This window comes from Orbicella faveolata, unplaced genomic scaffold (genome assembly GCF_042242905.1).
Source record: "Orbicella faveolata isolate gen_17 unplaced genomic scaffold, um_ofav_v1 contig_48, whole genome shotgun sequence".
Lineage (NCBI taxonomy): Eukaryota > Metazoa > Cnidaria > Anthozoa > Scleractinia > Merulinidae > Orbicella > Orbicella faveolata.
The window spans coordinates 4,022,615-4,048,774 of NW_028301578.1; the positions used below are offsets into that span (position 1 = coordinate 4,022,615).

Consider the following 26,160-nt stretch of genomic DNA (forward strand, 5'->3'; position numbering starts at 1 on the left):
ATCTGTCAACAAGCATTTTGTTGGCCAGTGATGCACCGATGTACTTCATGCACAACTTGAGATACCGTATGTATCTAAGAAAGAAAGTGGTGAAGTTAAGTTCAATTCCGGAAAGTTAAGATCGAATTCGAATATGTCAGAACTGGCAATAACGTTCCGTTCAGCCGTAGAGATTCCAAAACTGAGTTGTTCGGCACTGAAAATGGCGGTTTTCGATTACAAGACATCCACAGCTGTGACTTGGTCTGCGAAAAATTTAATGTGGATGTCTTTCGAGATTTCTTTGAGCATCGGAAACTAGCAAACCTTCTATAAGTCATATTTCCATATCACCTTCAGAACACGGAGGCGTTTGCAGCTCGCTTAGCAGAATGCATGTGAAACGCCTCCTGGAACACGCGAGTGTACACACAGTAAATTCGCAGGAAACGATAGCCATTTATTTACTTCTTTTAATATCCATTATCAACACATGTTAAAACTGCATGCGCCCACGTAAGCACAGTCGCAGTTGGAATCAGAAACGTTGGTGGTTATCGTAGGGATAAACCATGTCTTTATTTTTAATCCGTTATGCACGTCATGTCATCAGCACCTATAAACAATTTGTAATATATCAGGCAAAAACGACCGTATTTGACCACCTATGCAAACACCAAAAGAGGGTTAAAATAGACGCATAGCGGAGTATTTTTGACGAACTTCGAGGCCTTTGGAAATGTGGTCAAACACTGTCTTGATTCTTTGATTTACATTTTCGATCGACACCAAAATTTAGGAGCAAGCGGAGAAATAAAATCGTAAAAATCTATGCTAATCAAGATCAGATATGCAAAACCGTCACCTGTTAATTACAAAATTAGGCATTTACTTGTACTGACTATTCTAGTATTTTATTTGACATTTAACTAAAACGAAAGCTTTTGTAGACAAGCTAGATGACACATTTACTAAGACTATTTGTAGTTTTTCTTCGAAAGTCGTAAAACAACAAAACTAAAGTAGTCACTCCAGTGAACCAATTAAAACTCAAAGCCAAGACACGTAGCCGACTTAAAAGGCGGGAAAAGGTGTGCGAGCGTGTCATGCTTGGTTTTAGCTTTATTTCTGATTGGATGACAAAGTTCCGCGAGGTTTTTACTGCAGTAATTGCCTGCTGAGTAATATCTCTCTATGTGTTATTTTTCGGGCTTCCCTAGGAAAGCCCGAGTCATAAAATGCAAGCGTTTTGGTCGCCAAAAGAGGGTCATGGTTCCAGGTGTTCCATGCGTAGACCATAAAAACTGGGGACGAGAAACGCGGCATTGCTCGCTCTTCGTGACAGAATGCGGTGTTTTGCGAAGAAAGTTTTGGCAAGAATCGCGCCTTATACGTTCATCACACATGCAAAGATGTCGATCGTTTTCAGAAAGGGTCGGTCCACGAATTATATTGCTTGAAAGCCAGCCAGGTAAGCAAAGTTCACGCTCAAAACGTTCTCGTGAGATAACAACTGAGCCGATTGCGGTATGAGTTCAATCTACGAAAACACTGGCAAAAAAATAGGCAGTCCCTTATAAATGAGAGTCTTTTTCATACTCCTGCCTTGATTCAATAAAAATATCTGGCTTGAATATTTCTTCATAAACTGCGTTAAGGCTCGCAAATTCTTGGAAGTTATCCGCAAAATACACAACTTGAAAGTTTATGCAAATTATGTGCAATGCAATTTAAGGTTACAGTATACCTTCAGATCGGCAATTTTCTTCAAATTTGGATTTTTGGTTCAAAGTAATGATCGAAGAGTAATCTCTAATTTCTGAAAACAAAATTGAAAAAAACTCAATATTGGCGGAGAAATGGAGGTTTTACGTTACGGCCGGAAGTAAAAGTTCCCTCTTGATTGACAGCCCTATAACGCGTACGCAATCAACCGAGACTACTTTCGCGGGAATATATGGATACCACGAATTGGCTGGCTATTCAGATCCAAGCATTTTTCGTATTAGATGTAATTCTATTAAGTTATAAGTAAACATGGGCCACGGAAAACATTGTTTACCACTTCGAAAAAGCGAAGAACGAATGAAAACACATCAATGAGTGAAGAAGCGAAAGTTGGCCTCGCGGATGAAGCTATAGCTATCGTTTCAAGCGGGCGAAAAGATCGAGTCAAGAGTACAGAAAGATTCTGTAAAAATTTGGGAACTCGACAGCTATAACAGCGATGTTTACATTGACTCTTTTGTTGAGTCCGATACTGATGAATCGCCCAACTCATTGAGATCCATTGGAATATTATCCATGCACATTTGCTCCGCCGCGCTTTCTTTTGTTCAGTTTGTTCTCGTCGCCCAGCCACTCTAGCGTTCGTATCCTTTTTCGTCTTCCCCATTTTGCCAGACCAGCTTCAAGAAAAACCGAGCTACAGAAAAATTATCTCTCCGCCTTGAGCGCATTGCGAAACACAAGGGTTTTTTCGAGATTCACGCGTAAATTTAACCGCGAGTTAATGGTAGTAAATTTTCCAAGCGCTGATTGGCTCAGTGATCTGAGAACCCAGTTCAAGGCGTTTGTGGGCGGAGTTTGTTTGCGAAGCAAGAGATTTTTCTTAGTGCTGTTTTCTCGAATAAATTTTTTCGCTTGAAGCAGACACTTTAAAGAGTTACAACTCAAAGGGGATTTGTTTGATTGCCCTCAAATTTGGACAGTAGCTAGATTAACATATAAAAAACAAAAACGTGTCTGCGAATTGTTTATTTCGACATATTTTTTCTCCGAGAGCAATTTTTGTACGATCACTTCACATTTTTTAAATCCTATTTTGAAAATGTTCTGTAACTTTTTACTGCAATTGAATGTGGAAAAACGCAGACACGCTTTTTTTAGCGCTTTTTGTCCTGAAACCGAGGAAAAAAATAGATTGGCGAAAAACAAAATTCGCTTTGACTTGTAGCTTCCAAAAGGTGATTAGGACGTTCGCATTTAGTGGCCGTGAAAAAATCGGCACTTCATTTTATTTCAAAATTTTTGGTATGGTTTGATAGCCAGCTCTATAAGCTTTAATTTGATATAGGGGTTTAGGTATCTACATCTTAAACCGGACGCGCTACATCGCTTGGACGTGAGACACCCCTGAAGGTATACGGTAACCTTAAGCCTAGTCACAGGACTGTTGTTTTCGCAAAGGAGTTTATCGTGATTCGTTTTGGCTCTGTCGAAAGGGATTATCCGTTCTCCAAAGGAGATATGACTCTTGAAAAGGGTCTAAGATCGCCACACGGCAAAGATGTTCAGCTACACAATTTACTCGGATCGTCACGACAAGTAAACAAACTTCGTACAATTTCTGCTAGCATGTACAAAGTAATCGCCATAAGTTGTAAAAAGACCTCGAAATTTTTTTTGCAAACAACTTCTCCATCAATGCGTAGACAGCTGTGCTTCATTCTTGAATCAAAATGGTTTAAACTCAAAACTTTCGATAGGATGAGGAGGACACACTCAACGAAGCAACTTGAATAGTAAATATCTAAGCGGACCTCTTGTGCTAAAAAATCCTGATTCTTTAATTTCCTTTCATTGTGTCCAATACGCGTTTTCGTAAAGTACGATTTGATACTGTGGTACGAAGCCCGAGTAAACGCGCTTAGAGCGTCTAGTTAGGATAGTGAAATGCTTCGCTGGGAAGCGCTCCTGGAGCATCCCTCCTTGTTGAAACGTTTTTCAACTAAGAAGCTAATCTCTTGCAAATGACACTGGTTAAACTACTGGTAATGAACAGCTGTAAACGAATGAGGTACATGCCATGTCAGGTGTGTACCGCACTTGTTTTAGTGCGAGACTTTGTAAGATACTGCTATCGACAAATTCGACATAGACTTAATAGCACCCAATCACAGTGAGTATTTATGGTAAGGAGCGTTATTAGAAATGAAGTAAGACGAAAGCAAATTCGTCAAGAACAAACGGGCACTGGTATTGACACTTAAGCTTCCACCTAGGAGTACTTGGAAGAACCCACTTTGCATGAAGGACAAACTATATAACTTACATTTTCGTTTCCAGCGTTTAGTTCTTTGTAGAACTCGCTTGGGTTGAAAAACAAACTATTTTTTACATTTTGGCTTTTAGCAAAGCGTTCTTGTGCAACTCCTTTGGAGTGAAGAAGGAACTGTTATTTACACTCTGGCTTCCAACATGGATTTCAGTGTGGAACTCTCTCTGCTTCTTCTGGTGGTGGTTAAGGTCACTTGTCCTCGACCAGTGATTTCCTCTTGGCGACATAGGACCATGTTTTTAAAAGCTGCTTTCATCTTTCCGTTCAGACAAATATACAACCAAGGGTTTATGGCGCTGTTAGCCTGGCTGAACCAGTAGCAAATGTAGATAATTACATAAGGATCCCACATCGCCCCACGCCCGCTCACGCCGAAGCTCACACCTTCGTCCATCTGATAGACGTGCACTGGAAGCCAGAAGAGTGCAAACACCACAACAATAATGATGAGCATTCGGATGAATTTCTTCTTGGGGATTTCCTGTTCTCGTTGATTTTCACTTACGTTATGATCCACGGGCACTTCATGGAACCACAGTTTTCGAGCAACTTGGGTGTACAGAACTGAGATGACAGTGAGGGGCAGGAGGAAGCCGACAGCAAAAAAGTAAGCATAGAAGGGCAAAATTAGAGATTCCTCAATTCGACACTTGCCTCGGATGAGCTTGAAAGCAACTGGTACGATTGACATCAAGGCCATGGATGAGATCCAAATAATTGGCGTAATGATCTTAGGCTTCCTGAACCAAATGCTCCGCCGGAAAGGATGCACAACAGCAAAGTATCGATCAAATGCTATTACAGTAAGGCAGAAAATGGAGGCGATCGTCGAGACATAAACAGCATAGTAGAGAAACCTGCAGCTAAAAACCTGAAGAAACTCAGAGCTTCCAGAGACATAAAAGTGAGTAATGCTGACAGGCATCTGAAACACAACAACCATCAAGTCAGCCACCGCCATGTTAACAAACATGAAACTTGTCAGATTTCTTGTTCTTGGTTTCTTCCACACGATGTAGATCAGCAGTGTGTTACCAACCAAAGCTACGAGCATTGTTATCGCATAAAGCACGGTCAGAGACAGTACGATGGTATCATCGTCTGTCATGTTCTGTGAATTAAAACAAAACAAAAAATGTTTTCAAAGTGAAGGAACTTCTTAAAACTAAACGTTTTAAGGTCGAAAACACAAAAAAGTAATTTTTACGGTGGTTTTGAAATTTTGCGAGTATTTATTTGATCCCAGTGGTGGTGGATGTTTGCTATTCTCTTCGACACGGGTGGAGGGTGATGGTGGGAGGGGGTGGTTATTCACCTTCTTACCACAGGACCCTCGTTTCAATTCCGCTCGCCTCCTTGAAATATTGTTTACGATGTTAGCCTAATTAGCATAAGGCACCAGTTTCTTATCAAGCTACAAAGATATCATTTCTGAATATTGGAAGTACATGACATGATTAGTAGTAAGTTGAACCGATGTATTAAATACGTTTTTGTTTGAGAAGGTTTTAAATAATTAATATTTTACAGAGTACTTTGGTTCATTAGAACATTTACCACCGAGATTTTCTGTAGTTTTTGAGAGCAAATACTTCCTTCAGTATCACAGCCAAGTAGTTAAACATTCACCAAACACTCGGTCTCGCAAGCTTTTTAAATGTTCCAGTACGTTTCATCTGAATATAATTCACTGTCTTTGGAAAGTCTATGCTAAGTAAAGAGATGTGAAGTGTGATGAAAGGCCTTTTAACGGGCTGCGACGAAAATGTTACAAATTATTTCGAATAACGAGACAGAAGCGCAGCTAACAGTACTGTTCTTGATCCAAACTCTGCCACGACTGATCAATAAACTAAAATTAAAGTGGAACTGTCATTAATTCGTAGATATGGATGTAGCCACTGATTTCCCTTTCCCGGAGGCGTTTGAAACCGCCGCACAGATAAATGAATAGCTTAAAATAACGGAATTCAATGGTGCATTTTGCAAAAAAATTCAAACTTCTAATTGATAGATTTTCTTCATGTTTTCGCCAAACGTGGAAAATCGGTAGAGAAAATGATCCACCACAAGACAAATGGGGTCACCGAACGTTCAAGATCGTTAAATATCCAGGCAAAGCTATAGAAATGACCATCTTCCCTATCATTAACAAAGTGTATTGTCGTTTGTCTAACGATGTAGTCACTTGAGATGTAGATCGCGATGTTTCGACTGCTTACTGCTAGTCTTTTTCAGGTGATAAGGTCGACTGATTGCACGGTATCATTTATATCACACAGGTCGGTTGTGATTGGTGCATTTTGATCCTCCTATTGTTCCATTGTTCCGGCGAGTAGCTGTTCCCTCAATGGTCCGCTGTTGTGCCGTTCTCCTGTTGTTGTGTTTCTTGATTGTGGGTATCCATGCTTCATGAATTTCAATTCCACTATCCCTATTGATGTTGTTAGGGTGAAGTCTGATGTGAATATCTCCTTTGACCCTACGTGTGTACCAGTGAGGATCTCGATCAATAAACTTGACCTCATTCCAGATAGGATAGTGGCCGGTCTCGTGGGTGTGTTCAGAAACGGCGGAGGTCTGGGTACGGGCGAGTCGTATATCCCTGTCGTGTGTATTGATCCTCTCCTGCATAGATCTCCCTGTTTCCCCGATGTAGACTTTGCCGCACTCACAGGGAATCCTGTAGACAACACCATCTTGTTTAGCCGGATTGACGGTGTCCTTTGGTCGCACTAAGTGTGACCGAAGTGTCGTGTCGGACTTAAAGACGGTGCGAATGCCTTGTTGTTCTAGGCAGCGGCGGAGAGACTCCGAAACTCCTTGGACATAAGGTAAAACGGCGGTGGATTTAAATTCTGCGACAGGCTCTCATCTTGGGGTTGTTCGTGCCTTTGTGATCTTCTGTACAAAAGAGAAGGGATATCCGTTAGAAACAATTACAGATGAGAGATGTTTCTTCTCTTCAGCGATTACTGATGGTTTGGTCACGAGACGTTTAGCCCGGTCGCACAGACACTTCACAATACCGCGCTTTACTGACTGAGGGGTGGTGTGAATCATACGCTAGGTACTGATCAGTATCTGTTGGTTTCCTGTAGACACTGGTGGTAAGGCGGCCAACAGGTTCTTTGTAAACTGACGTGTCGAGAAAGGCGATCTTGTTGTTGTTCTCGATCTCCATGGTGAAACGGATTGATGGTTGTTGACTGTTCAGGTGTTGCAGGAAGACGTCAACTCTATCCCGATCCAGGATGGTGAAAGTATCATCTACGTAGCGTTTCCAGATCTTAGGCTTGCAAGGTGCAAACTCTATTGCTTGTTCTTCAAATATCTCCATCTAGAGATTAGCAATAACCGCGGATACAGGGCTCCCCATGGCTGCGCCGTCTCGTTGTTCGTAAATCGATCCGTTGTACTGGAAGTACGTAGATCTTAATACGAAATCCAAGAGGTGCGCGATTTGAACTGGTGTAAGTGTCGTGCGGTCAGCCAGGCCTGCGTCGTTCTCCATTTTTTTGTAGCGCGGCTTGCACGGCGCCCTCGATCGGTACGATGGTAAACCGTGACTCTACGTCGAAAGACACCATGATCTCGTGGTCCTGGATCTCTTCACTGGCGATGGTGGAGGCGAAGTCAGACGAGTTCTTCACTGTGAAGCTCGAGTTACCTGCCAGGGGAGATAATACGTCAGCCAAGAAAGCAGACAGGTCGTATGCAAAGGTGTTGACACACGACGCAATTGGCCTAAGCGGTGTGTCGGCCTTGTGGATCTTCGGCAAACCATAGATTCTAGGTGGTTGTTTGTGTCGGGATCTGATCTTATTATAAACCGCCTCCGATATGTGCCCACTTCGTTTCAGGGTTAGCAGCTTCTCAGATAGCTTCAGGGTCAAGCGGTCTGTCGGATCTTTGTAGAGCAGCTGGTGCGGTCCGGAATGAATTAGCGCTCATATTTTTGCGTGGTATTTGTCAGCGTCCAGGATTACGCTGGCGCGACCTTGATCGGCCGCAAGGACGGTGATGGAGTTGTCCTCTTTTAGGCCTTTAAGGGCCTCCTGCTGTTCCTTCGTGATGTTGGGCGTGGGTGGTTGTGCCTGTTGAAGGATGGTGTTGACGGATCTCCTGACTGTGTCTGCTCGCTCCGCATCTAGTGGCTTGACTGCTGACTCAATCTTGGCGATGATCTCGGTGGCTGGGACGCTCGTAGGAATCACGGCGAAATTTAGACCCTGAAACGGAGTGGGCACATATCGGAGGCGTTTTATAATAAGATCAGACCCCGACACAAACAACCACCTAGAATCTATGGTTTGCCGAAGATCCACAAGGCCGACACACCGCTTAGGCCAATTGCGTCGTGTGTCAACACCTTTGCATACGACCTGTCTGCTTTCTTGGCTAACGTATTATCTCCCCTGGCAGGTAACTCGAGCTTCGCAGTGAAGAACTCGACTGACTTCGCCTCCACCATCGCCAGTGAAGCGATCCAGGACCACGAGATCATGGTATCTTTCGACGTAGAGTCACTGTTTACCATCGTACCGATCGAGGACGCCGTGCAAGCCGCGCTACAAAAAATGGAGAACGACGCAGGCCTGGCTGACCGCACGACACTTACACCAGTTCAAATCGCGCACCTCTTGGATTTCGTATTAAGATCTACGTACTTCCAGTACAACGGATCGATTTACGAACAACGAGACGGCGCAGCCATGGGGAGCCCTGTATCCGCGGTTATTGCTAATCTCTAGATGGAGATATTTGAAGAACAAGCAATAGAGTTTGCACCTTGCAAGCCTAAGATCTGGAAACGCTACGTAGATGATACTTTCACCATCCTGGATCGGGATAGAGTTGACGTCTTCCTGCAACACCTGAACAGTCAACAACCATCAATCCGTTTCACCATGGAGATCGAGAACAACAACAAGATCGCCTTTCTCGACACGTCAGTTTACAGAGAACCTGATGGCCGCCTTACCACCAGTGTCTACAGGAAACCAGCACATACTGGTCAGTACCTATCGTATGATTCACACCACCCCTCAGTCAGTAAAGCGCGGTATTGTGAAGTGTCTGTGCGACCGGGCTAAACGTCTCGTGACCAAACCATCAGTAATCGCTGAAGAGAAGAAACATCTGTCATCTGTACTTGTTTCTAACGGATATCCCTCCTCTTTTGTACAGAAGATCACAAAGGCACGAACAACCCCAAGATGAGAGCCTGTCGCAGAATTTAAATCCACCGCCGTTTTACCTTATGTCCAAGGAGTTTCGGAGTCTCTCCGCCGCTGCCTAGAACAACAAGGCATTCGCACCGTCTTTAAGTCCGACACGACACTTCGGTCACACTTAGTGCGACCAAAGGACACCGTCAATCCGGCTAAACAAGATGGTGTTGTCTACAGGATTCCCTGTGAGTGCGGCAAAGTCTACATCGGGGAAACAGGGAGATCTATGCAGGAGAGGATCAATACACACGACAGGGATATACGACTCGCCCGTACCCAGACCTCCGCCGTTTCTGAACACACCCACGAGACCGGCCACTATCCTATCTGGAATGAGGTCAAGTTTATTGATCGAGATCCTCACTGGTACACACGTAGGGTCAAGGGAGCTATTCACATCAGACTTCACCCTAGCAACATCAATAGGGATAGTGGAATTGAAATTCATGAAGCATGGATACCCACAATCAAGAAACACAACAACAGGAGAACGGTACAACAGCGGACCACTGAGGGAACAGCTACTCGCCGGAACAATGGAACAATAGGAGGATCAAAATGCACCAATCACAGCCGATCTTTGTGATATTAATGATACCGTGCAATCAGTCGACCTTATCGCCTGAAGAAGACTAGAAGTAAGCAGTCGAAACATCGCGATCTACATCTCAAGTGACTACATCGTGAGACAACCGATAATACACTTTACTATTGCATCTACTACGATGAATAACAACCTTTTCCTCGAAATTGCCCTATGATTGTTTATATTATCACTCAGCGCGCGCATCGATGCATGACGGGGCGTGTGAATTTGCGCGTGCAGTAAGGATGCGCAGAAACAATTGGCGCGAAGGTATCATGGTAGGTGGATTTTTACGAAAAATGCGAAAGTCTCTTTTTTTTTTGTTTTGTTTTGTTTGTTTGTTTGTTTGTTTGTTTTTTTTGCTTTTCAAATGGAGAAGCCTGAGATAAATATTTTGCAAAAAGAATGGGGAAAAAAAGCTTTTTTTTACTTTTAAGGTAAAGGGAAATCTCATGAACCCATTACGGCGCCCTCTAATTAAAATTCACCGCCAGTTGTCACGTGTAAAGTGACACGCGAACTGTCCTCGATTTGGTTGTTTCATCCCAAGTTAGCTTTCGTTCTTGTCAAATTTTCTTTGTGTTAGGACGAAAACGCAAGAAAACTTCTTGCCCATTTTCGTCTTCGTAGAAGCCGAAGAGGCCAAAATCTGGTAGAACAAGATCTTTGGCTCTGAGCGACCGTGGGTCGCAGCCCGTGGAGGGGGGGGGGGGTGGGTGCTACTTTGGGAATTTCTGGCTTGGGATGTGCCGCTGGGACCCTGGAACCCTTAGCCTATAGGCAGAGCTAGTTCAGCTGAATTTTGCTACCATATACTAGAGTAAACTCCCTAAATCCCCCCATCTATCGACACTGTTGAGGCTGATTTGCGTAAATTTAAACTTGCCGATTTGCTGATTTTTTTTTTTATATTTTCTAGCGGCAATTCCTGGTTTCCTTAGTCTAGATAGAATCTTCAACCAACTAGTCAGTTTTTTGAAAAATTAAACCCTATCCTAGACCCAAACGCTCTGATTTATATACCCTATCCTAAAGTAAACTGCTTGAAAACCATACCCTTCAAAGCGGCACATACCTATATAGCCCATATATGGCTGTGCCCCCCCCCCCCGGGGGAGTCGCACTGTCCGCAGTGTAACCAAGAAGAGTGGTTGAAGGAACTCGAGGACGCTAGTCCCTCCAATGAAGCTGAAGGACAAACTACAACAAGTCCTAGTCGCACGAAGTTCCTGGAGAACGGACGCGATTCCGAAACTTCAACAAGGAGAGAGGAGTCAAGCGCAGATATAGATGTAGACGATGTGGATCTCGAGATTTCCTCTTTTTGGCTTCACGAGGCATGGTTTCAAAAAATGTCTGGAGAACGAAGAAGCCTAACCTTGAGCAACATAATACCAATGTCGCCGATCGACGGCACTTACAATACAAACCTGTATAAAGCTCCTAGTCGTTTGTTGCTTCTCGAACGATTTCACTGCGACGGGTTTCCGCGCCAGAACTGTAGACATCTGTTTATTTCAAGTTGTCATAACCATTGTTGTAGCAAACTGACCCATGCCGACATCTGTCAGTGTAGAGGGGATGTTTAACAGCTAATCATACCTTCTTCGAAAAAGAGTGTCGGGCTTTGTGTAATTTCGATTCCGCTTCAAAGTTATGGCCTCTTTAGTAGAAGGAAACGTCCGCATTGAGAATATCAAACTTTAAGGGTGTAGAAAAAAACCCAACCCATATCTGAAAAATCGCCGACACCCGATGTTAATTGCACCGCTCCGATAATTCACGTGCGAAAGTGAACCACTTTAAGCCAAACCGTGGTTCTAGGTATTTCTTTTGATATCACTGCGACAATAGCTTCTTAGAAAATTTAAGAGAAATGATTGTATTCTATAACTATTAAGTTTTCAGAAAATGTATAGGTTGATGTGCTTTTCTTTCAAAGCGCCAGCGTAAGAGCGCGATTTCCAAACACTGTCAATCCACCTACCATGATACTTTAATATGTCAGTTGAAGACAGCTGTTTTTGTATTCCGGGAAAAAAACCTCTCCTTTACTGACCGTGGTCACCTAAAGCAAACTGCTGTTACTGTTTGCTGTTATTATTTCATCATTCTTTTGGCTATATTCACTACCCTTAAAGTATACTAGTAACACATTTCAAGCTAGAGTGGTTACATATAATAGCCGAGGTTATAACCTCTTGTTATCTGTGTTTACATAGTTGAGAATGATCCAGATGTTTTCGGTATCACGTTCTTGTAGTTGAACCGTGAAGCATTCCTTTAGGTCAGACATGAAACACGAATTAATCGTTTCCTAACTAAACTGGGGCTATTCCTGAAAACGTCAAGTCTAGTTCGTGTACTTCTTAACAACCTTTTAACAACCTTTTAACAACCTCGCTAAGAATTCAGTTAAAAGTGCCGAAAACCGCCGGTTGGCAATTATTTGTACCTGGCTCTCTTACATCCAAAACATTCAAGTAATGTAGCATGCTTCATGATTCTTAATACGGCAGCTCACAAGGGTCACCAACCATTTTAATTTTTTTAATGTTTGTGTTTGTTTTTTCTTTTAAGTTTTGTTTTCATTTTTGTTTTTTGGGTCCCTTCTAATATTTTCCCTTCGCCAAAAGGAGCTCACATGCAATATGTCTACATTTGTCGAGTTTATATCACACTCAAACACGAAAACCTCACACAATAAAACACAGAACACGCAAACAACAAAACGATCATCGTAGAGTGTGAAAATAATTCCTTCGTTGCTTTCGAAACCAGTGGAAGTTCAGGGCCGTAGGCAGACTTTCAACACAAATAAGGCTACTCTTGCGGGCTCCTTGAAATAATTGGTTCGCTTTAAGAGCATAAGATTACATTCGTTTGCGTGAGGCTTGAGAGCTCTGAAAATGATATGTTTTATTTATACAACGACCTTTCAACAGCTTCTTACAAGTTAACGAACTATTCACACAATATTAAAACCCAAAGAGTAAGAAGAAAAAGAAGATGAAGAAAAAATCCTTGACTTTACTTGCAATCTTTGTGACCTTTGTACTTGCTATATTCTTCTCCTGAGACAAGTGAACAAGCAATAAAGTAGTAGTAGAGATTATAGTAATCGATGTGTGATTACGCTTGACGAGCAAAACACAACGGTCAGGTCATGGATACTGCCAGCAAAGCATGATCGATGGTCTACACTCCCTTAACCTTTTGCATTTTTGTTTTCGTTCTTGTTTTTAATTTTTGTTTGCGTTTTATTCTTTTTTTGAACAGAAAAAAAAAAAAAAAAAAAAAAAAAAACGAAGACGACAATGAAAAACAAAGACAAAAAAACAAGACAAAACAAAACTTTAAGAAACGAAAAAAGAAGTAAAAACAAAAACAAAACAAAAGTTAAAGAACAAGAAAACAAAAACGAAAACAAAAATTAAAAAAAACAAAAAAAACAAGCAGGTCTTAGAAACAATTGATCTTGCTTGCTGGTTATCTCAAAGCTATTCGTAGCTGTTTACATAGTTCAGATGCTTTAGCTGCGAACCTTTCAGATAATTTAAAATTCCCTGGTGTAACCTGCCGATAACGCATTGTTTTTAGATAAAATACTATTTGCTAATTAGATCAGAAGAGAAATGGATGTCAGAGAAGACCCGATGAGTGCGTGTAACTAACAATATGCAAATTATCATTTTTAACCGCCATTAGTTATTGTTCAATCAGCGACTTCGTCGCTCAAAGATCTGTCTCTCGTTTCGCTCGAGGGCGATGACTAATTAAGCGAAGGCCGACTGGTAGCAAGTCTACATAACGGCATAAACATAACGCCATAAGAAGGACGTCACCTCGTTATGTTTGTAGTGTGAACATGTTCACATTTCGACATATTAGCAACAAAACAGCATGAACAAAACAACATAAGGATATTTTCATTATGCCTTTATATGTCGATGTTCGTATTACCGACATAAAGCGAATACGCAGTTATGTCGCTAGTGTGAAGTAGGCCTAACACCAGTGCAAATATTACCTACTAATGTTCAAATTCAGTATGTCCTCCGGTTACAAATGAGTAGGTGACTCATTCGCAGGCAAAACCCCTTTCATTATGCCGTGGATATAGACATATCCACGAGTAAAAACTGACACCAACAAATGGTATATTTCAGTATTAGCGGAATCCTTAGTTTAACCATGCATCTAAACTATTCAATTTGGGCAAATCTATTGTTCAGCCGTTGTCAACGGTCCCCGTAGTTAACATGCCAATTTTGATATATTAAAATTGCAACTTATACAAAAATGATGGCGACGGAGAGTTTGTTTTTTCCTTCCTGAACAACCCGAAGCTACAAAACCTTTGTATTCATCTCTACACTATATGACAGAACCTGTTTAAACCAAGCTTTACACAGAGAAACGCACACATCCTCGATATTAGCTGATATTCTCCGCCCGCGCCTCAAAGGGATTGCGGTGAGAACATTTCCCATTAACGAATATATCTTGAGCAGATAAAAGCTTTTATACAACCCATCGGCTAAATATCCTGCTCTAACAGATTAAGATTAAGATAACAGACAATAATATATTTGTTTTCTGACCTCGCGCGTCTGGCGGCCTATGCGCACCGTTTTGATTCGAGTGTAATATGAAGCCATCACTCGAATAATCAGTGAATAATGAAACGTTTACTATTGAGAACTGATTCAAGACATGCTCAAAACAATTTCCTGTATCACTTTGATACCACACATCATGAGGCGCCAGACATTCATTTCGCGGCAAATCAAAATAACGTACCCAGCAACGAAAAGTTTTTTTAAAGGAGCTACGTCACGGTTTCTCATCTTGAGAAGTTTAGCCTAAATATTTTCATGTTGGTCGTTTGCAATCCGTGTTCATCTTCTCCATTATGACCATCCTGTTTCTTTATGGTAAATTATTATCTCTTTGGTGTTTCAGTAAACTACAATTTTCTGTTTTCTTTCACCTTAAAAATAATTTTGTAAGTGGTCAAAATAACACAAAATGCCGAGACTGAGCCCCTTAAGTTTCTGGAAATCCCATGCAAAATACTAACGGCAGAGGTTGGATTTTGTATGTCATTCCAAGTGACCGATCTCCTAGAACTTATCATGCTTAGAATGTAGCTGCACTGTAGCCAACGAAAAACAGCTCTCCATCACCAACTTTAGCTAAGCGAGGTCATAAGTGTAAAAAGAAAGAAAAAAGAAAATAAATCTCTATACAGTAAGTACCTCAGCTTAGTGTTTGTAGATCAGAATTCTGGGTTCTAATAAAGCAGAAAACGAGTTGTTGTCACTCCAGGTTGTTTAGTGTAATTTTAGTTAGCTCTAATTAGCCCGACCTGTCATGACTGTCGGATCATATGCAGGTGGCCATGATAAGAGTATTAAGTGGCAGTCCCGCTAAAAGCGGTCCACTCGACTTCGGGACCAAAAATCGTTTTCCTTCATTTTTTGTCAGTGAAAAGGGTTTGACACACATATATAAAAAAGCAATTTATTATTTTCCAATTCCTTCTTTTTGCTTTGCTACGAGCCAAAATTGAATTTTGGCCAAACTGAGGTTGCCGACCGTGATCAGAAAGGTAAAATTCACCGATTTTGTGAAGCATGCTACGTCGCCTAAAATGCAGCTCACGGAAATTCGTTTTCATGCGAATTTTAAGGTACATTCATTACTTTGCCTGACGAAATATGGAAACTTTTCGAAAAATTCGAAGCTTACCAGCGAGGCTGGAAGATACCCTACTCCGAGGCCTTTGATCACCTACTAAAATTTAGCCAAATTTGACGGGGAAAATCTCAAAAGTTGGGTCTAAATGAAGCCTAAAAAGCACACCACAGTAAATTTCATACCTTAATAAACCATTCTATAAGTTCAAACCGGCGGGTATCTCATTGGATTGCACGCGAGAACAGATTAAAATCTGCCACAGTCAGTATGTTTACATAGCTATCGCTCGTGTCAAAGCTCATTTGCATAACCCTAGCACCCGGTGAAAATAAATCTTCTTCCCTTCAGGTTCGTTTGTTGAACTTCTGAGTAGTGGCAAATAGCTTCCCTTAATACTTGTGTACACTCTACATCCAGTTTTGAGGTGAAGGTTGCGTTAAAGTTGATCAATTCTCAAGACTTGCGCGACTCCAAAAGTAAATAATGGCGCCGGTCTGCAGAAATTAACCGTGGCCGTCGTCCTGACCCTTCAATAAGTTCTGCCGCAGAGGTAGCACTAGGAGAAGAAGAAAATCGTAAGTTTTCATATACCGTTTAAGGGCAACTGAATCCTGTACTAGTGCCAAGACTACTGGGAGCTTGAGGGCTATATGCCCGAATTTGAAAAACAACAACGAACACTTGCCGGTTGCATCGCTGGGAAATGAACCTGAATGAACAGGACACGCTTGAATGGAACTATGGTTTGCGATGAATGATGGGCTTTACTTCTGTTTTATGCTTGATGCTTGTCTTTTAGTGTCTTACACAGCGCATACAGTAAACTTCAGGATCTGTTTATCGGGCCGGTTATACAACGAAAGCTGCACCGGCTTCGTCAAAATGTCACACAAGTTGTAACCTGACCAATTATCCAGGTATCTGCATGTGAGGCCCCAAAGGGTAGGGTTTTTCAGTCGTTTGGGTCATAAAAAGGGTATCCATTTTGGCCATTTTGGTTATAAATTGGGTATGGTGTTAGCCCTCTAGCCTTGAATTGGGTATTTTCCTAAGCAGAAGCTACTTTTTCATCATTATCAATAAGACCTTCAACAAAAGCCCCTCATAACGTATGTTTAGGGCAACTGTGTCAGCCGCAACGGTCATAAATAGGCTATCGAATTTTTGGTCAGGTCATAAATAGGGTAGCAAAAAACGCAGATTTTGGTCATAAAGAGGGTAAGGGTTTTGGGAAGTGGGCCGCACACCCCCACTCAACTTTTCTGGAAGTACCCCCCCCCCCCCCCTGGGCCAATTACCAGGGGCCGAGGGCAAACTCCTACCCCGCGCGCGCCGATCATTAGATTTGGCAAGATTTTCTCATTTCAATATTGATAATGAAAAAGCCACCCATTAATTTTTTGGACTAGTGCAATCTTTTCAGTATGACCGAACGACGACAATCATTGGACCTTTTCAATTTTTATCTACCTTTCCTCGGAAAAATGTAAGGAGTTGCTAATACACGAGGGCGGAGGAAGCAGACATGGACCTAAAATTCACTTTTCCTTTCCCGTTATCAGCCGTTCGTTTTTCACAGAAACCACAATGGAAGAAAATCAAAAGATGGCACCAAGAAACCTTCCAAAAACCGTCCATATTGTAGCGCGTGCAGATGTTGAGAGGCAGATTTCTCACTTTTTGTTTATAGGACTACTACCCTTCCCATTTTTTCAGACGACACCAGAATTATTGGCCATAAAAATAGTTTGTCTTTGATTTCTCCGCCTGGCGAAACATGTATTTAAGTAATGGGACATGCACTCTTACTGGTATGGGACTCAAGCGTTGGTGCCCGGAGAGTACTCCCTTATATGGGCTATGTAAGTATGGGCGGTCCCAAAGGGTCTGGTTTTTCAGCCGATTTGGTCATTAATGGGGTATAATTGTCAACTTGTTTCAAATGCAGTAGGGACGTCGGAGCCGGGGGAGATGGGAGGGGGCTTTATTCACCCCAATTTCAAGCCAAAATTACTTGAAATAATAATGTTACAAATATCTCCAGACCCCCTACAAGTAAGCGCCTATGGCGCTCGCTTGTAAGCCCCCCCCCCCCACCCCCCAATTCAAAATACGCTCCTCCATCCCTCAGCAGGAGCCCTTGATTTTAAACGATAAGCTCCGACCATGGGATTCAATATCACGATGCTCAAGGCCATGTGAGATCATTTTGAAATTCGACTCAAAACCAGAGAGCGAAAGTCTTCTTTAATGAACTTGTAAGCTAAAGGACATGGATAAAGAGTGTTATAAATAGATTCAGTAGCTCGTCAATCTCAGTGTAGCGTCAAGTCACAGTGTAACTGTCACCAAACCTTTTCTGTTGTAAAAAAAAAATACGGCCAGTGGTGTTTGCTGAACTACGGGCGAAAGGGTTCAATTGCATCTTTTGTTTTATTGCTGCTAGGTCCTATTCAGTGATGGTTATGAATATAAGTCTGCATTAACACTACTTTTAATTCACATATGTTAATGCTCGCTATACATTATATATGTAGAAATGTTCTCAAATATGTATTTTCTTCGGGCCATTATGATTTTTACAGACAGCATGAGGATGTAACACTGACGTATGCCGGATGCGATATAACACCTTAAATAAAAAAAGCCTATCGCATTTTAAGACAATTACGTTCAAAGTCCACACCGTCACTTGAGTCCCATACCAGTAAGAGTGCACGTCCCATTACTTAAATATCTGCTTCGCGAGGCGGAGAAATCAAAGACAAACTATTTTTATGGCCAATAATTCTGGTATCGTCAGAAAAAATGGGAAGGGTAGTAGTCCTATAAACAAAAAGTGAGAAATCTGCCTCTCAACATCTGCACGGGCTTCGATATGGACGGTTTTTGGAAGGTTTCTTGGTGCCATCTTTTGATTTTCTTCCATTGTGGTTTCTATGAAAAACGAACGGCTGATAACGGGAAAGGAAAAGTGAATTTTAGGTCCATGTCTGCTTCCTCCGCCCTCGTGTATTAGCAACTCCTTACATTTTTCCGAGGAAAGGTAGATAAAAATTGAAAAGGTCCAATGATTGTCGTCGTTCGGTCATACTGAAAAGATTGCACTAGTCCAAAAAATTAATGGGTGGCTTTTTCATTATCAATATTGAAATGAGAAAATCTTGCCAAATCTAATGATCGGCGCGCGCGGGGTAGGAGTTTGCCCTCGGCCCCTGGTAATTGGCCCAGGGGGGGGGGGGGGGTACTTCCAGAAAAGTTGAGTGGGGGTGTGCGGCCCACTTCCCAAAACCCTTACCCTCTTTATGACCAAAATCTGCGTTTTTTGCTACCCTATTTATGACCTGACCAAAAATTCGATAGCCTATTTATGACCGTTGCGGCTGACACAGTTGCCCTAAACATACGTTATGAGGGGCTTTTGTTGAAGGTCTTATTGATAATGATGAAAAAGTAGCTTCTGCTTAGGAAAATACCCAATTCAAGGCTAGAGGGCTAACACCATACCCAATTTATAACCAAAATGGCCAAAATGGATACCCTTTTTATGACCCAAACGACTGAAAAACCCTACCCTTTGGGGCCTCACATGCAGATACCTGGATAATTGGTCAGGTTACAACTTGTGTGACATTTTGACGAAGCCGGTGCAGCTTTCGTTGTATAACCGGCCCGATAAACAGATCCTGAAGTTTACTGTATGCGCTGTGTAAGACACTAAAAGACAAGCATCAAGCATAAAACAGAAGTAAAGCCCATCATTCATCGCAAACCATAGTTCCATTCAAGCGTGTCCTGTTCATTCAGGTTCATTTCCCAGCGATGCAACCGGCAAGTGTTCGTTGTTGTTTTTCAAATTCGGGCATATAGCCCTCAAGCTCCCAGTAGTCTTGGCACTAGTACAGGATTCAGTTGCCCTTAAACGGTATATGAAAACTTACGATTTTCTTCTTCTCCTAGTGCTACCTCTGCGGCAGAACTTATTGAAGGGTCAGGACGACGGCCACGGTTAATTTCTGCAGACCGGCGCCATTATTTACTTTTGGAGTCGCGCAAGTCTTGAGAATTGATCAACTTTAACGCAACCTTCACCTCAAAACTGGATGTAGAGTGTACACAAGTATTAAGGGAAGCTATTTGCCACTACTCAGAAGTTCAACAAACGAACCTGAAGGGAAGAAGATTTATTTTCACCGGGTGCTAGGGTTATGCAAATGAGCTTTGACACGAGCGATAGCTATGCAAACATACTGACTGTGGCAGATTTTAATCTGTTCTCGCGTGCAATCCAATGAGATACCCGCCGGTTTGAACTTATAGAATGGTTTATTAAGGTATGAAATTTACTGTGGTGTGCTTTTTAGGCTTCATTTAGACCCGACTTTTGAGATTTTCCCCGTCAAATTTGGCTAAATTTTAGTAGGTGATCAAAGGCCTCGGAGTAGGGTATCTTCCAGCCTCGCTGGTAAGCTTCGAATTTTTCGAAAAGTTTCCATATTTCGTCAGGCAAAGTAATGAATGTACCTTAAAATTCGCATGAAAACGAATTTCCGTGAGCTGCATTTTAGGCGACGTAGCATGCTTCACAAAATCGGTGAATTTTACCTTTCTGATCACGGTCGGCAACCTCAGTTTGGCCAAAATTCAATTTTGGCTCGTAGCAAAGCAAAAAGAAGGAATTGGAAAATAATAAATTGCTTTTTTATATATGTGTGTCAAACCCTTTTCACTGACAAAAAATGAAGGAAAACGATTTTTGGTCCCGAAGTCGAGTGGACCGCTTTTAGCGGGACTGCCACTTAATACTCTTATCATGGCCACCTGCATATGATCCGACAGTCATGACAGGTCGGGCTAATTAGAGCTAACTAAAATTACACTAAACAACCTGGAGTGACAACAACTCGTTTTCTGCTTTATTAGAACCCAGAATTCTGATCTACAAACACTAAGCTGAGGTACTTACTGTATAGAGATTTATTTTCTTTTTTCTTTCTTTTTACACTTATGACCTCGCTTAGCTAAAGTTGGTGATGGAGAGCTGTTTTTCGTTGGCTACAGTGCAGCTACATTCTAAGCATGATAAGTTCTAGGAGATCGGTCACTTGGAATGACATACAAAATCCAACCTCTGCCGTTAGTATTTTGCATGGGATTTCCAGAAACTTAAGGGGCTCAGTCTTTTGGTCCCGAAGTCGAGTGGACCGCTTTTAGCGGGACTGCCACTTAACTACGTTTACTTAGTTTTTTTCTAATTTGTCCTTGTAGGTGAAGAAGAAAGGAGAGAAAACGGAATAAATTTCAGCCGCCGAGCTACAACTGAGAGTCGTAATTAACCTTACCAAATAAAGCCAATAATGCAAGAACAGATTAACTGTTGGGGATTGAAGAAAAGTTTTATAGGGCAGTTTCCTTGGATCTAGGAAATGGAAATTACAAAACTTCAACTTATTCTAGTGTTGTTTTCATTGCTTTATGGCTAATTTTGAGGTTTAGAGAAAGTAAGAATTTTAAACGATTTATTTTAAAACATAAAATTTTCATTTTATTTACAATTATGTTTGAATATCTCGGCCTCGGGTTTATTCTTAAAATATTCTTCAAATTTCGTAAATTTCAGCCTCGATATTCTTATAAAATAAATTCTTATATCAATAGATAAAAAAAGAGGGTAACTTGGAATTTCCCGAAAATTAAAATGTGGTTCTAGGACAAAGTCGGCACTTAAAAAGGTTTGTTTCACTAACATAACAAGCGACAAATGAAGATGGGTTTTAGCAAGATCTATAGCTGAAGTTCGGTTACGATATATGTTTATTCGGAAAATTACAATAACACGGAGATACTGTTATAACGAGGCTCTGAGCAAAGAAATGAAGAATTAAACTTACGTACCTTAAAAATGGCTGTTCTTAGAGAGGAGTTGCCTGCCTTTCGTGTGTTAACACAGAGTGCAAAACTGTCATAAAACCCATTATACAGGCGGTGAAATTTTCGAAGGGCGCGGATCAATTTGATAAGCTGCGCCCTGCCCTATTTTATTTTATTTTTTTAATTAAAGTTCACATTACATTTATAGACGTCATTTGTTTCACACTGGTCATCTATTTGAGACAACTGCTGGATTTAGTACGCCAAGAGCACTTAAAAGCGCTGTACTGTATTTATTTCAGCACGAAGTCATGCGGACAAGAGTAGCAAGTCGTCTGTTTCGCGCCGTTGTGTATCATCCTCTACTCCTCTACTTAGAACCCTTTTTGGGGCAAACTTTGAAAAATCTAGCTTCCTAATGCAAGTTTCAACTCTGCAGATTACAAAAAAACACAAAACTGAAAAAGGTAATTTTGTATCGTTTAACTCTGGGGTGTATCATGAAGGGAAAATTTTATTCATTCTTTCTTTTCTCTCTCTCTATTTTTTTACGGGGAGGTGTTGAATATAGGGTTTTCCTCGTTGGTTCGGTGTCATCTAGAGCATGATCTTTTGGCATATAATATGTATGAAAAGAGAAAACAAAAAGAAACAAAAATATAATAATAATAATAATAATAACAATAATAATAAAAACAGAACAAAATTTAAAAAATATATATTTAAATTCTCTCAACGCTAACGGATAAATTGGAAAACGACCGACCCGGATGCTTAAAAACGGCGCAATGTGGGCTGCCGAAAATGAAACGACTTTTTGAAAACCTTCTTGAACAGTTGAATTTAACGCGGGCTAAATTAAAAGGCGGTGAATGGCAAATGCAACACTTCGCGAGAAGGCAAGACCTGCGTTTTTCTTTACATCCAAAGACATTTTGACTTTCAAATTACGAGACTTCAACTTATTCTAATGTTCAAACTCTCAGATGTCAGTTATAAAAATAAACAATAAAAATGGGGACTTAAAGACACTCTCTTCGCCTTGCAAAAAATCGAGACTCCGAGAGAGCTTCGTGAGTAAAATCGAGACTGTGAGACGCACATAACTGCTAAAAAGAAAAGGACTGTGAGACCCGTAAAATTCGACGAAACGTTTGCGAGACCGATGGTTTTTGAAGGACCCGATTAGCCACCATTAAATTAATGTAGGCATGCTCTAACGGGCATGAATTAAGCGTTTCTGTGGTCCTGTGTAAGGCGATCCAGGTTTTATGGAGGGGAAAAAAGTTGTTTTTCCAAATTTATAGGGATGGTAACATGGTAGAAGGAAACATTTTGCACACAATTATCCAGTGGAATAAAAAGACAAGGTATTTCGTTTGCCACCAACATGCGTACGCATGGAAAATTAGTAATTCATATTTTAATTAAAACTCAAATTGTCTTCATCAATAAGATCTGTCGTCTTAATGGCGCGCAATATAGTTTTGTGTACATCTTAGCAATTAGATAGAGCTGTAATGATATCAGTTAACCAAACTTTACCGAGCTCAAAGCAAACGCTTAATTGCTACAGGAAGTCTTAACTCAGTTGTAAGGAATTGCAACTTTCACCTCAGTAGCCGAAATATTTCCTGTGTCGATTAATTAATATATCAGTTTGCGAAAAAATGAAAACATGACGTATTTTCGACTCTAATGGGTGAAAATGAGTCAATAGATCGACAACTGAAAATGAATAACACGTAGGAAATGATGAGTGAAGAAGAGACGGTATATTGGTTAATAGTATGTTGTTGGAGAATCAGGATCTCTACCGAAAGGCCTGTCTTCTTAATGGCCCACAACGCAGTCTTGTACACGTGTTGGCACTTAGAAGGGGCTGTGACTATATCAGTTTACAAACCTTAGTGTAGAAAAGGAAGAAATAGGGTGACTTTTGAAATTTCGACTGGTTTCTTCTATTAAAAGCTCAAGAATAGGACGATAAAAATGGGGAAAAAAAAACTCAAAAAAAATCCATTTAGTCATTTCATTTATTTATTTGTATATCTGGTTAAAGCTGAGCAATTCTAGCACTTATTTTTGTAAACTTTCGGTTTAATAAAAGGTTTTCTGTCTATATATCTTCCCAGAAGTTTCATAAAAATTCTTATTTTTGCCAAAGTTTGGAAGTTATCACGGACAAAGCACAATTCCGACAACTCAGTTGAGAAGTAGTGCACTTTGTAACTGGCAGCTGAAATTTGAGATCTGTAAATTTCTCGATAGCTTATGGTCTAAAGGTTTAGCTCCTACACTCTTTTTTTTCTTCTTCTTTTAATAAGACTATTGTTTTTCCGGCCGAGGTTGAATATTGTCGTTTTAATTTTCCGCCGATTTTAGGCTGAAAATATTCGTATGAAAATTTCTTAGATCATATAGTGTAGGACATTTCTGTTTCCGAATGTATTTGGTGATTGAATGGTGTTAAAGTAATTTTGGAGCCAGTCTGTATGTATTGAAGCCTAATATGAAGCCCATATTGTCTTACAGAAATGTTATTAGCATCGAACATACGGCTAGTACTGTTTTTGTTGCTTTATGGCTGATTTTGAAGTTGAGAGAAAGGAAGAACTTTATATGATTTATTTTAAAATATAAAGCCTTTCAGCACACGAAATTATGTTTGAATATCTCAGCCTCGGGTTTATTCTTAAAATATTCTTAAAATTTCGTAAATTTCAGTCTCGATATTCTTATAAAATAAATTCTTATATAAATATATAAAAAAGAGGGTAACTTGGAATTTCCCGAAAATTCTTGTTAAATGAGGTTCTTGCACAAAATCAACACTTTAGCAGGTTTGTTTCATTAACATAACAAGCGACAAATGAATATGAATTTTAGATCTTTTTTTAGCAAGATCTCTAGCTGAAGTTCAGTTACGATATATGTAAATTCAGAAAATTCAGTCACACGGAGATACTGTTATAACGAGGCTCTGAGCAAAGAAATGAAGAATTGAACCTACGTACCTTGAAAATTTTAAAATACGAAGCACAATGCCAAGGCTGTTGTTAGAGAGGAGATGCCTGCCTTTCGTGTGTTGACATAGAGTGCAAAACTGTCATAAAACCCATTACACAGGCGGTAAAATTTCCGAAGGGCGCGGATCAATTTGATAAGCTTCGCCCTGCCTTATTTTTATTGAAGTTTACATTGCATATATAGACGTCATTTGTTTCACACTGGTCAATTGTTTGACGCAACTGCCGGATCTGTAATTCATCAAAGTAAATTCAATTTTTATTTTTAGTTTATTAGTGCGATTGTAACTAGTGTAGCATGGTAGCTGTTAGTAGAAGTGATTAACCCGAGGAAAACAGCGTCTGCTAACGGACTCAGTTTTTAAACAGTTCTAAGAACTCCATTAACTTTGTTTAGTTTTAGCAGCCTTTGGTTTAGCTCTTGGGTCCCGTCCACACAATGCCAGAGAAACAGTTTGAAAAAAAAACGAAACAATCGACGGTCATTTTGGATTTGTGTTTGAGTAAAAAGTTGGATGGGAATCACATGTTTACAACGTTTTCATCGATTTCGAAAAGATCCGTTGTCAAAATGTTTTCCTTCCACACTAAACCGCGAAGCCGGCATTTTCAAATATTCTACCGTTTTCGTGACGGATTGTTGTGGATGGTAAGCCAAACCGTAGAAATAAAGCTGCGTTCTTAAATTTCTCCGTCGTAGTATGAACATGGACGGGGTTTAATCTTTCTTCAGCGCTAATGCATCACCGAATGAAAGGGTGTTTTCGCAAAAAGAATACTCTGTTGTAAATTACACAGATTATGATTTCAATAAACTGTAAATACGAACTGAAAATCATAAAGTAATGGTATTTACTAGTTTTAAACTTCCAAGATTATCCTTTGAGTGAATGAAAGAGAATTTTAATTAGCTTGACAAAAACATAACTGGAGACATCATCTACATATTAAAAAATATCTTCGCCACACAGAATTAAAGCTATTTACAATTTAAACCAGCAGCAATGAATCAGCTGTCACTGAAACATTGATTATCTGCAAGAAAAGAGATTGAATAGTTTGATTCAAACTACCAAGATCAAGATCATGAAGTATAAACAGCAGTGTGTTTGGTCTTGGCGCACCGTTTAGTTTCCGCTAATAGTTTATGCAAGGTGCAAGAAAATAGAATTAATAATGATAATTAATAATAACAATACCAAAAAAAAAAAAAAAAAACATTCTTCAGTTCATTCACCAAAAAAGAGTTCAGTATTCACCGCTAGATAATCACAGATGTGGTGTGACATTGGAAATAATCAAGAGAATAAGTTATTACGAAGTTTATATCCTTGTCGATTGTAATTTCAGATTCGTACGGACTTCTATATTACAGAACTGTTTCCAGGTTACTTTCTCTCACTAGTACTAGGTCTTTTTTAGGAGCAATAAACACCCCGCCGTGAGGGTCGTTTGGTCTGTCTCTCCTCTCTACCTGGTAGGTCACTGTAGGGAAACACTCATTGTTGCTGTGCTCGTGAGATAGCCAGGATTCAGTTCCAATAATTATATCCGGTTTTGCATCGTTAATCAGATGAAGAAATGTTTTTCTTTTAGCCGGTAGACTTTGGCAGTTGACATTCAGGATAGATATATTCTTCTTCACTGATCGGGAACTTTTCGCCGAGTTTGTTCTTGGTAAAGATGAGTCGTACAGGA

At 40.5% G+C, this 26,160-nt stretch overlaps 1 protein-coding gene, 2 long non-coding RNA genes and 2 pseudogenes across 5 annotated transcripts in view; 3 read left to right on the forward strand and 2 right to left on the reverse strand.

The window, feature by feature from the left end:
* Positions 1–26,160, forward strand: part of LOC149096035 (uncharacterized) — a 263,969-nt gene that overhangs the window by 213,033 nt on the left and 24,776 nt on the right. The gene's annotated exons all lie outside the window — the stretch shown is intronic.
* On the reverse strand, positions 435–24,565 carry LOC149096052 (substance-P receptor-like). Of its 3 annotated transcripts, none has more exons than XM_089281135.1 (2): positions 24,451–24,565; positions 435–5,150 (listed from the first exon to the last, which is right to left on the reverse strand). In XM_089281135.1, exon 2 carries the CDS (start codon positions 5,145–5,147, stop codon positions 4,161–4,163), a length of 987 nt encoding a protein of 328 aa, XP_089137261.1. In that variant the 5' UTR covers positions 5,148–5,150; positions 24,451–24,565; the 3' UTR covers positions 435–4,160. The 3 variants fall into 3 exon arrangements, with proteins under 3 accessions (XP_089137261.1, XP_089137262.1, XP_089137260.1); XM_089281136.1 differs by lacking the exon at positions 24,451–24,565 and adding an exon at positions 21,458–21,957; XM_089281134.1 differs by lacking the exon at positions 24,451–24,565 and adding an exon at positions 11,290–11,633.
* Positions 7,503–8,513, reverse strand: LOC149096053 (uncharacterized; annotated as a pseudogene).
* On the forward strand, positions 8,833–9,974 carry LOC149096054 (uncharacterized; annotated as a pseudogene).
* On the forward strand, positions 19,497–21,011 carry LOC149096055 (uncharacterized). The gene is made up of 2 exons (XR_016204549.1): positions 19,497–20,520; positions 20,831–21,011. It is a non-coding gene; the product is annotated as an uncharacterized LOC149096055 (long non-coding RNA).

Excerpts from the sequence above, each read along its gene's own strand:
- LOC149096052 (XM_089281134.1), bottom strand. The coding sequence starts at position 11,367 with ATGTCTACAGTTCTGGCGCGGAAACCCGTCGCAGTGAAATCGTTCGAG. Across the intron at positions 5,151-11,289 it reads CGACTAGGAGCTTTATACAG|AACATGACAGACGATGATAC; the intron begins GTTTGTATTGTA and ends TTTAATTCACAG.